At 28.8% G+C, this 11,865-nt stretch overlaps 1 protein-coding gene across 1 annotated transcript; it reads right to left on the bottom strand.

The window, feature by feature from the left end:
- Positions 1-7,357: 7,357 nt before the first annotated feature.
- Positions 7,358-9,746, bottom strand: LOC112597624. The gene is made up of 3 exons (XM_025343742.1): positions 9,723-9,746; positions 9,227-9,557; positions 7,358-7,440 (listed from the first exon to the last, which is right to left on the bottom strand). The coding sequence occupies exons 2-3, from the start codon at positions 9,531-9,533 to the stop codon at positions 7,403-7,405; spliced, it is 345 nt and encodes a 114-aa protein (XP_025199527.1). The 5' UTR covers positions 9,534-9,557; positions 9,723-9,746; the 3' UTR covers positions 7,358-7,402.
- Between the last annotated feature and the right edge of the window lie 2,119 nt (positions 9,747-11,865).

The raw sequence follows: 11,865 nt of genomic DNA, 5'->3' as shown, positions 1-11,865 counted from the left end.
ATATTACGTATTGCTTTTATTACTTGCAAAACTTATTTTTCAACAGGATGGAGCACCCGCTCATAATGCCATTATTATAAGACAACGTTAAATGAAATGTTTAGAAATCGATGGATGGAACTCACGGCCAGTGAATGGCCCCACGGTCACCTGATCTAACACCATTAGATTTTTATATGGTCTTTAAAGACGTTGTTTATGCAGATCCACCAGCAAATCTAGGATTTAAAATAAAATAACGGTAGCGATGAGACAATTAAAGAAAAAATTTTGGCAGCAACCTATAAGAAGTGAGTCGTCGATTGGAAATGTTAGAAAAACGAAGAAATTGAACATTTTATTAGATAAAAATAAACATAAGTCAAAACAATGTAACGGTATTTATTTAATTTCTACTCACATTCTTTATTAAAATCTATGAAAATCACTCACAAATTTAAAACAATAAATGTTTTGGTAAATCGAAAATTTAATTATTTTAAAATTTAAAAGGTAAAATCTATTCAATTTAGGTTTAGAACTATGGTCAATGGATCTACATTTAGAATAAAATAATCTATCCATATCGGTGACAAAATAGGTGTTGCAATTTAAAAATTTATGCGGCATGCGCATACTACAAGAGTTAAAAATTGAAATTTGTCCTAAATGTGTACTTCAGTACCCTTAGCTATTGCAGCAAACCGTATTTCAATCTAAGATTATAAGGGCTGAGATATTTAGTGGTACATTTAAAACGGGACACACTGTATAAATATAATACTTATAATACTTATGTATTATAGTACTTGATTTATTGTGTGTATTATTGACGTTTTTACTTCATGGTCTTATTTTCAACTTTGATTTCCAGGACCCTTTTAACTACTGAACTCTAGTGATGTACATCATAGGGAGAAAGCTGCTCCCGTAGCTTTTTTTAAACTTCTGTATTTTAAAACTTTATCCCCTGTAATTAAAAAACTAATTATGCCCATGATTATAATTTATAACGATTAATCCAAGACTTAGAAATAAATGTTATACTATAGTTGCAGTATAATTTTAGACCTTCGAGTAGCTCCGACAATAATCTATTAATATTATTTAAAGATCTTACATCTAAATTTATACCAACCTACCCTGTAATGTGGATACTTCGATTGCTGCTAATTCCGTCTGTTTATTACCTATTTTACACCAATCAATAAGCATATACAATATATATATAGGTAGTAACGTTATTGCTGCAAAATAAATTGTAGTATTGCAGTAAATATGTTATCGAACTGAAAACAAGAATATTTATACTTTACTTCGGTAAAAAATGCTAAAACGTTTAAACGTATTATTATTGTGTTCGATTTTTTACTTATATTATAGAAACTTTAGTTAATCTAATACCACTTGCTGTTACCAGTGTTGTTGAGGTATAATAATGTAACCGATTGAGAAAACATTAACTATAATTGAAACATCATAAATCGTTTAAAAATTATAATGAAAACCAATTATTACTGTGAGCAAAAAACAAACCATTTGATGTTATTTTGAATTTTAATTGAATTCTTGACGTCGATTTCAATTTATCCGTACAAATGCGAATGTTTAGTTTCATTATTATTATTATTATTATTATTATTATTATTATTATTATTATTTCCACCACGATTTGTTGTTACTGACTCACAAATAATTTATAAAAATCGACACTTCCAATCATAGTAATAACAATCAATTACAATATCGTATAAGCCATAAAGTCAACGGACATATTTGGAACAAAAATATCCATGAAAAAGTTTAAAGAAAAATCTCTATTACCGAAAAAAAGAACAAGGTATAAAAGTCAATCATTTTTTTAAAACTGTTTATTAATAGTACCATTATACCTTTATATTTTATTTTATTAGTAAAATAAAAATATGTATAAAAAAAAATATCAAAACTGATAAATTGTCAATAATTGTAATGATAAAATAAAACATTGAGTTAAAATACTCATATTTAAATATACCTACAATATGAAACTATAGTACATGGTTTTAAAATATTTTTATTTACCTATTTATTATGTTATTATCATTATTTAAGTAATTATATTTTATCTGTTTATCATATTATTTCCAGTCACGCTCATCAAAAAAGGTATAATATTATGTTGTAAGTTAATTTTACCTATTTATTGTATGTTTTATTGTTTCGAAACTCATAAAATTTTTAAAAAAAATTTATCATTTTAATACGGTTTCATGATTTTGGCAAGTACGTAGAGTAAACATGCTTTCGATGTGTTGTCTCTAAACTCTGCTTTAATTAATACAGTATATATTTTATGTAGTAAATTTGATAAGCAGTAGGTATGTAATATTAATATTGTAGCGTGTGTAATAAAGATCTGGCTATTTTATATTTTAACATATGGTGCACCCTGGAAGTTTGTAAGTAATTAAGGAAAAAGCATAAAAATAAAAACATTTTAATATCTTAAATAAATAAGTTAGGTATACTATAATATTATTTAATATAAGTATAGTAGTTCAATATTCATAAAGGCATAATATTAACATTATTATGTAGGTAAATATTAATATTAGTTAAATAATATAATAAAAAAGATAATTACACAAAAATGTGTTTTAATTAAAAATACTTTAATAGTATTCTTTACCAATATTATGGCTTACTTATATTCCTTATTATGTTAAACAAATAAAGCTGCAATCTGCATTTTGCATTGTTTATCGTGCATAATTTTTTTCTTTATGGGTGGGTGAGGGGCGAAGCTTTTTTTCTACAGCCGTGGCTTATTTCACCATAATTTTCAATATACGTGTACTGAATTTTTAATTCTATAGGTAGATATCCTATATGTATATATTGACTGCGAGGAAGGATGCAAAATATTGCACTTAGTTTTTTTCGGTGTCACGTCATAATGTTATTATCACATTTAATTTCGTGTAATATAAGTATGCACCGTGAAACGTTTCTGTCGGGTATGTGCGCGTTGACGAAGAATATTTAATTTGAGCCTTATACCCTTGTCTACTTCAGTTTGAGTATTTACACAATACTATGGAAGATACGCTTTATGGGTACAAATACTAATAAAATAAAAGTCTATAATAAAGATAAAAGTGTCTGTGGAATTCAACGGGGGCCGCGGTGGCGACAGTGAGAAAAAAGTGCATTATTTTTGTTATATAAAGGGACGAACGGAGGGGATTTCAAAGCACGTACGAAATTTCCGAGAATGGAATCGATTTGCGTAGTCCACGGGGGCTCCGATCCGAGGAAAAAAATTATAATAAAATTCTACACACGCACAAAGACTTCATTTTTATAAATATGATATATAAGATACAGTGTATATATATATATATAAGTCATAGATCTAAAATTTAGAGATCCAAATTTTCTAAAAAAACATATATTAGCGATGAGAAGTGTTTTTCGATTTCGCCGAAATATTCTTTTTACTTGCAAGAAACTTATCGATTGCGCCAATTTTTGATATATATTTATTTATTCCATCGGTTCATTATAATTCTATTATTAAATACTTTATTAGTGATACGCATATATATGAATTTATTCTAGGGAAAATTACGTACCGCGTCGGATATATATTGCAGTCTGTTTAAGTATAATATGAAATATAAATATACATATGTTTTATCAAAAAAGATTAATTAGATGCATACAATGGTACTATTGGAAATAGAAGTACAAATCTTATCAATTATATTCTTGAATTTTGTGGACTACAATGTTTGACAATCATTTAAGTAAAAAAAGATAATAGATATTTAAGTTATATTATTCGGTTATGCAAATCGTGGCGGAATCAACGTATTATTCAGATGTCCAGAAGAATTTATATTAAAACGGCGAAATCAATAAAACTTTACGATGAAATGATAACTAGACGAGAATGCATAATGTATTATAGTATTGTTCGCGATAATGGCTTGACGCAGTGACGCCTAAACCCAAAGCGATTTGTGACGGTCACTCGATGACTGACGTATGCGTCTTTCGTCCAGCGCAGCACATAATAAAACTAAAGTATAGTGTTTAATATAAGTATAGGAATTAAGAGGTATAGGTGCTATAATAATTATATTATAGAGTCGATGAATGTATAATGATAATAATAATAATAATAATAATAATAATAATAATAATAATAATATGACTTTGGTGTTCGGTGGCGACTGGCAAATGACGAGTATGGTACCTCTCGCTCGTTTATATCTAAACAAATTATTATATTATACTTATATTTTGAAGATTTTGGATATACTTGCTAGTGTGTATATACTTATTAAACACATAAATAAATACATATATAAATATACAATATACATAGGTTGGGAGAAGACCAGTCGAACAGTATGCTGCGCGCGCCCGTATATATATGTCTGTATGTGTGTGTGTGTGTGTGTGTGTGTTTTTATCTGTCGCCGTCGATCTATGCCGACGAGCAAAGAGCCGACAAAGTTTTGTTCGAAGATCAGATGATGCTTATCAGAACATGTCTCTCGCCGGTCGGTTAGTGCTGGCTACTATGTATTTAAGTCATCTTTTCGACCGATTTTTTTCCGGCCGGACTGAAAAAATAGAAATTTTATATTGTTTAGGAACTCCTTACCCAACCCCCTCCATCGTATACCACACATCGATGGCGCGATGGGTCGTATATAATGGCATAATGTATACTTATATAGGTAGGTAATATTGTTGAGTACCTAGTACCTACCGCGTATATTGAACCGAGCAGCTGCGTATTTAACGGGGATCTAAGATGAATTCCTCTTACCTCCTCCCCTCATCATCACAGCAACATAATCACTCGAAATGAGACAAATTTTCCATAATATTTTGCGAGAAAATTTTATTATTATTATATCATTGTCTATTAATTTTTCTCGCGCCATGACTATGTGGCTGAACAATTATCGTATCACATAGTTAAAATTGATTATATACGAATCGATTTTTGTTCCGAAAAATCAAATTTAAATAATAAAATAAATAAGTTATAAAAAAAAAGTTGTTATCATAATAGCTGCATTTTTTCATTTCTGTATCCAAAACTAAATATACAAAATGGTTAATTGATTATTGGTAACAAAAGTATATTGCAATTTTATTGGAATATTATTTTTATAATTATTATTAAAAACGTTACACAATAGTGTTAAATTTTCAAAGGCGTTAACCATTTTAAGCGCAAGTTATTATTTTAAAATAACAATATCTATATCCGAATTTGATAAACGAAGAGTAATATATCATACATTTAATGTCAATAATGTCATTATTAATTATTAATAAATAAAAAATTTTAAATGATGTAATTAAGTAAAACACGTATGTTTACGATTCAGTTTTCTATTTTTTGTGGTCTGCTAATTATGCGACACTAATCTATATAGTCTAACAAAACGGGACACCAATCCCATTGCTTTAGGTACCATGCAGTTACCATGTATATTGTATATTGTCTGAAACTATTGTTTTTAAACTAGTGTTTTATACATACTACGTAAAAAATACCCTCGTATAGTGTAGATAGCACACGGTGGATAAATAGAAAGGGTCAAGTAGAAGGGAATGTCAAAAAATAAATTTTTGCAGACGATGCGCTGACAGTATTGTATTCATGAAATTGTACACTTGGAATATTATATAGAAAAATTAATCGCGTATGGTAGGATAACGTAGTAGTGTGTGTGCTGTGAGCTATATATGAGAAAGACTAGGTTTTTTTAGAATAACGTCTATGACAAAAATTTAAAAATTTTATATTACAAAATATCTCGGAATGGCAATAACAATTTTGATTACATCGAGTTGAAAATTGAAATTGGAGTCGTACTACTGTCAGCGTTCTTCTGGGAAAAACAAATGTTTTCCCACGCACGAAACTGGACGGTACTATATTATCTATTTCTATAATATATAGGTGCTAAATTGTAGCCTAGAAATTATTCGATTTCGTCACTGTTTATTTTTATTAATATTTACATATTTTGTATTGTGAATGTATGTACATGTCTCTAAAACAATAATAATAATAACAATAAGATAATACGCGATTTGTGTGTAGTGTTGCCGTCGTAGTATATATTATTTCTTATGACTTATGAGTATATCTGTATGAATGGAAAGCGTCTGTCGGTGACTGTGCGTTTATTGCAAAAACGGAAAGAGTCAAAATAACTTGTGCGAATCAAGTTTACGAAACATTGATCAGGTTTACGTTGCGTAAACATAATTTATCGAACCATTGACGGAAACACGATTCCATCGTGTTTCCGTCTGTCTGCTGGGGTATTATAAAATAAATTTCCTTATTATATTTTATTATTATACAAATATATCGATGGCCGTTATAATAGTTTTGTAGTAGTGTGGATAACAAAAGTTGGCAAAATAAAAAAACTAGGCTACACTACACGTTATAATCTACGCATAGTGGCTATTGCGGCACGATTTGTTTAAAGCAAATTGTATGCAAAACCGGATCCAAAAGATCAAGTCCTCTCCCACAGAAATCACACCACACACATACATAATTTCACATGAAAAAAAAATACTAAATTTAATAATATTACTACAAACATAAATAACTAAATCAATTTTAAAGCTACTTGTAGAAATAATTAAATCAATATTTATGATTTAATTGCACTTAAATCATAAATATTTAAAAAAAAATAATAAATATATAGGTAATATAAAAATAAGAAAAATTTAAAATCATGATGTTTTTATTTTTAATTTTTATTGTATAATACATATTATATTATTTAATCTCTAAATGATAATTTAATAATAAGCAAAATTGATAGATTTGATATTTAAATATTTAAAATTGTACAGAATATATAGTTGTGTGGCGTACATTTAAATCAATGCCTTCCACAGAGATTTTCGCTCTGGATCTGTCTTTGATCTACTTTAAATATTGACATACTGTATACAGTATAGTATACCAAATCATATACATTTTGTTTAAACATTAAGTGAATAATTTTAGAATAGTAGATTCTGTAAAGTGTAAATACCTATACTAAATTTTATGTACGTAAGTTGAAGTATTACATCGAACAACCCAAACGAGTTTCATAAAAATATAAAATTATACTAATTAATAAATATATAATTTATTTAACAAGCATTACAAGCGCGTTGCTTAACGGTAACAGTATAATACTTAGTCCATAATATTAAATTTATGGAATTTTTCGAATTTAAAAATGAATTTCAACATTATTAAACAATTTTTGTATTCTAAATTATTATTCTTAAAATCTTACAAGCAAATTAATAATTTTTACTATTATATATAATTTGTATTAAAATGATGTGATTGAGGACCCGGGAGACAATGGCCTCTCTCTCTTCCAGACTAGTTCGTCACTGAATTAATAAAATACAGTAAATAGCCTATAAAATAAGAAACATTCAAATATTTATAATGCACATAGTAAAAAGTATTAATATACTTTATAACTTTATGTAATAGATAGATATATATATACATGATATTTTATACACAGTCAACAGCTTATAAAATTAAAATTCAATCAATTCATTCACATTATTTTTTCTTAAATTATGACTAAGAAATTTTATAAAACCTAACACCGATTTTGGCCACTTATATTTTTAAACATAAATTTTGTAAATGTTTTTTTACGGGACGAGTTTGTCTTGACTTTCTTTCTGCTACTCAATTTTCTTACACCAGGATTTTCCAATCGTTTTATCACGATGGGTCAAATTTTAGTACACTTTGGCATTGTGATTTGTGGCCCAATTTTTTTTTTTTAATTTTTTGGTAATGAATTAATAAATTAAAAACAATGAAAATCATATTCTATTTTCAAAATATTAAATATTTTGGCTAACCGTTTCGAAAATGTTGACGAGCCATACATTTTAAAATCCCTGTCCTACAACATCTTAATCCAATTATGTTTCGTCCACAGAAATTTCCATTTTCATTTTTTTTTAATAGTTGGATGTCTAAGGGTTGTAAACCCTGAATTTAGGTTATGAACTTAAGATAAATAATGTTAGATAAGTATTATGGATGTATAGTTCATATAAGTATGGGCATTTCACATAGCACATCAACGTAACCAGTTTTATCAAATAAAAAAAATAACAAAATACAAAGTATCTACAATCTAATAAGAATAAATACTTCAATACATTTTTTTCCTATAATTTGAATTTTTTTTTTTTACCAATAAATATTGATTTTTTGACCTTTTTTCGTAATACACGACATACGTATACTGATCCGGACATATAATAATAATAATAATATTTATTGGTCAACAATATAATTACAATAATAATATAGACAATATAGTATCTATTATCTAAAAACGATATAACAAACTGTTTAATGATCCATACCACCACAAAATATGAACTATTGTCGGTAATGATAAAGTACTAATAAAAAATAAATAAACATCTATAAAGAAAAATAGTAAAGAGTATAAATATAATAGGTATAATAATTTAATATAATCATTAAATTGATACAGATATGAAATAGATGTAATAATCTTATACTTAATATTATGAAGTTGACATTAAATATACTTTGGAGGCACTATTAATTAACAATATTTTAAATAGAATGCATAACTTTAATATTTACTATTAATAATTTGCATTGGTACTTTATTTAATAAGTTTAAACCCACTTGTAAAAATAATTTTTAGTATTAAAATAGTATCAATACCTAAATACATTTTTTAGTATGTATTTTTATATTATAAATATATAATTCAATAGATTAGTTAATTTCCAAGGCTATCGAGATAAATGGCAATGCTATATTAGTCGTCGGCCGTTTAAAACCGGTAATGGTTTACAAGCGTCACTACAATTTAAAATTTGTCATAATTTGATACATATTTTTTCTAACACAACTACTAATAAATTGACATCTGTAGGTAGATAACAAAGTATAATAATTAATAACCAATTAACGGTACGGTGGCTGCAGACGAAGGTGTATATTTTTTAACTGCGCATTCACATCCTAATATTATGTACCGAGTGCTATTTTGTTATAAAATGAAAATCACTACCAAACGTATTGTCGCGTTGCATAGGTATTATGTATTGTATTTTGTATGATTGTACTCCGTATTAGTTATCACGCGATATGACGGAATTTGACCAAGCCGACTAGGATAATAATATTACCTTTTCCTATGTAATGCAATGCCCCTTGTGGTCCGCAGCATATATGAAATGTACGCGATGAGTCCCGAATAATTCTAGAAAATATGATCCGCTGGGACAGTTGGTCCTGGATATAGGGTAGGAGTGGGACGAATATGTCCTTTTGCGGCTTTTCACGTCCCCACACACAACAAGGATTACAAAGGAGAGGGGTACTATCCCGCGGGATATCAACCACCACAGATTCCGATCTAATAATAATAAATCCTGCGCCGGCGTCCGTCCAATGCTGATTTTTTTCCGTATACCACAGCCGACACACTTGCATATTATATTCTCGGCAAAACGCGTCCTGTGATACAATAATAAGTTATTATATTATTAATCCAATAACGTAATATTATAATTAGACGCCTATGACGATTGTCAATATTATTATAATTTGCATTGTAAACAGTGCGTTTGTGTACAGACTGTTGCGCGTGTTTAGCAGCCAAAATATATTGTTGTAAATCACCGTAAATATGATCACGTGTGTGGACCCGGTAGACGACGAGATATTGTATGATATACAGTGAAACGAAATTTCGATTGATAATGGACGACTATATGAATCACTGTCAAAGCACTCAGCTGAAAATATTCGAAAAATTTTAAAAATTTTTGTGATACAGTCGTGTAAACAATATAATATAGTTTGTGTAATATGATTTCAGCAATGTTGTACCTACACGTATTATAACGATATCGGCCATGGGCCATGTAATTGCGATTACAAAACAGAGTATTACGAGTATATTATTAGAAACAATTGTGTCGCCGCCGCCGTGACTACTGAGTTTATCGATTCATACCAGTCATAGTATATCTATTAAACTACTCGTTTGATAATAGTGGTAAATATTAGGTGCCAGATTTAAATACTTTAAAAACTATTGAAAAATACTCCAAAAATAACTTTTTAATTAAATAAAGCCCTTGAAAAATGAATGTCCGAAATTTTGTTTTTAAGCACTCACCTATTTAAGCGAAAAGGAAACAACGATTTAACTTTCAGAATTTGTAACACTTATTTATCTTAACATCACTAACAATAATATAAAAATTAAATACTAGATTAAGGTATGCTTAATAAATAAATAGTATTCTGCAAATAAAAGCAATTGCGATTTATTACCAACTGACCAATTGTTAATTATTTGAGTTTCGGTAAGACACCACATCCGATAACCACTGAAGATAGATAAAGACGTTATCGCATTCATAAATAGAACGATTGACATTAGGTAGGAATGAAAAATACTTAAAACTATTAGAGAAAATATTTTAAAAGCAATATTTCTTGATATAATATTTTGAATTTTCTAATTGACTCTAAATACTTGAACAATGTATTAATATATGTACTAATAATTAATAAAAATACCGGAAAATTCTGAAAGTTGCCAAATAAAAATTTCGTCTTTAAAATATTTGTTACGTGTAACAAATTAAGGTATTTTGTATGCATTGTCCTATAGAACACCCAAAAAAATAATGCACTTTGCACTGAATCCGAGCCTTACATAATATTATAATTTTATGAATAAAAAACTAAACTGAAGAATTAAAGCTGCGGTATAGAAGTGGAGTTCAAAATTCGTCCGCGACCTAACATCAATAGGTCGTTTCATTTCTAGCTGTTTTGGTGGATCGGCAATAATATTTAATGTATTTCTATTTATTTGATATTAACCTGTGTATAGTGTTAATAATAATACATTGTATAATGTACAATATGATGTTCCATAAAATATCCGTGCAGTCTCACGCCACTGCCGCGACGATTCATTATTACACCACCGACCGAGTGCGTACACATGCGACATGCTGAACCCGATTCCCAGTCCGCTTTTGACGAATGTTCCTTCTGAATATGGGTGGTCCCTGCAGACTGTAGAGTTTGCTGACGTGTACACGCAATAATACAGTATACATAATTTAATATAATATAATATTATGTTTTTTTCATTACGTAGATAGACCCTGCCGAATAACGGTCCATGACCGGTTACAGCAGCGATGGCATTGGCTTTCGTCCGTATAATTACCTAATATTGTGTTATACCTCATACTTCGTATACGGGTATGCCACACAACATAGAAACATAATATCGTACGAAGCGCAACATTAATATTATGCGTATTCGGTATACATGTCAACACTTGTTTAGCGTTGGATTTGGGCTTAGAGTTAGAAATAATGTGATAATATGGGAGCTTTTACTAGGAAAAGCCAAGCGATTGTTTTTCTTGAAATTTCATCACCTTATCTTTCTTCTTTTCACAACTTATATTATACGATATCATAGTCCGGCGTTGGTCCCTCAAAAATTCAACGGCCCTCGAATTTTGTGATTATTTTTTCGTATATTTTATCCCCCGCAGCATATATCTACCCTTAAATACATTATACACTGCTCGGGGTAAAATTATTGTTAGAGAAATTTCTATTATTTACTGGGTTCTAGGGGTGGAAACGAGAAGGACAGAGTGTAAGTGAGCGCGAGTACATACACAGAAAAACAGACAGAGAGTAATTGAAAAAAACGCTAATTCATTACGCGAACGGAATAAAAACGAAGGGTGAAAATTCGGGGCTTTATTTTTTATTTTTTCAT

This window comes from Melanaphis sacchari, unplaced genomic scaffold (assembly GCF_002803265.2).
Source record: "Melanaphis sacchari strain LSU unplaced genomic scaffold, SCAv2.0 Contig42_pilon_pilon, whole genome shotgun sequence".
NCBI lineage: Eukaryota > Metazoa > Arthropoda > Insecta > Hemiptera > Aphididae > Melanaphis > Melanaphis sacchari.
Note: the sequence above shows the minus strand (reverse complement) of the source record. Positions and strands in the feature narration are given on the sequence as shown.

Coding starts and splice junctions, on each gene's coding strand:
- LOC112597624 (XM_025343742.1), bottom strand. CDS start 9,533: ATGCAAGTGTGTCGGCTGTGGTATACGGAAAAAAATCAGCATTGGACG. Junction 7,441..9,226: donor ATTGCATTACATAGGAAAAG/GTAATATTATTA, acceptor CTTATTTTATAG/GCTATTTACTGTATTTTATT.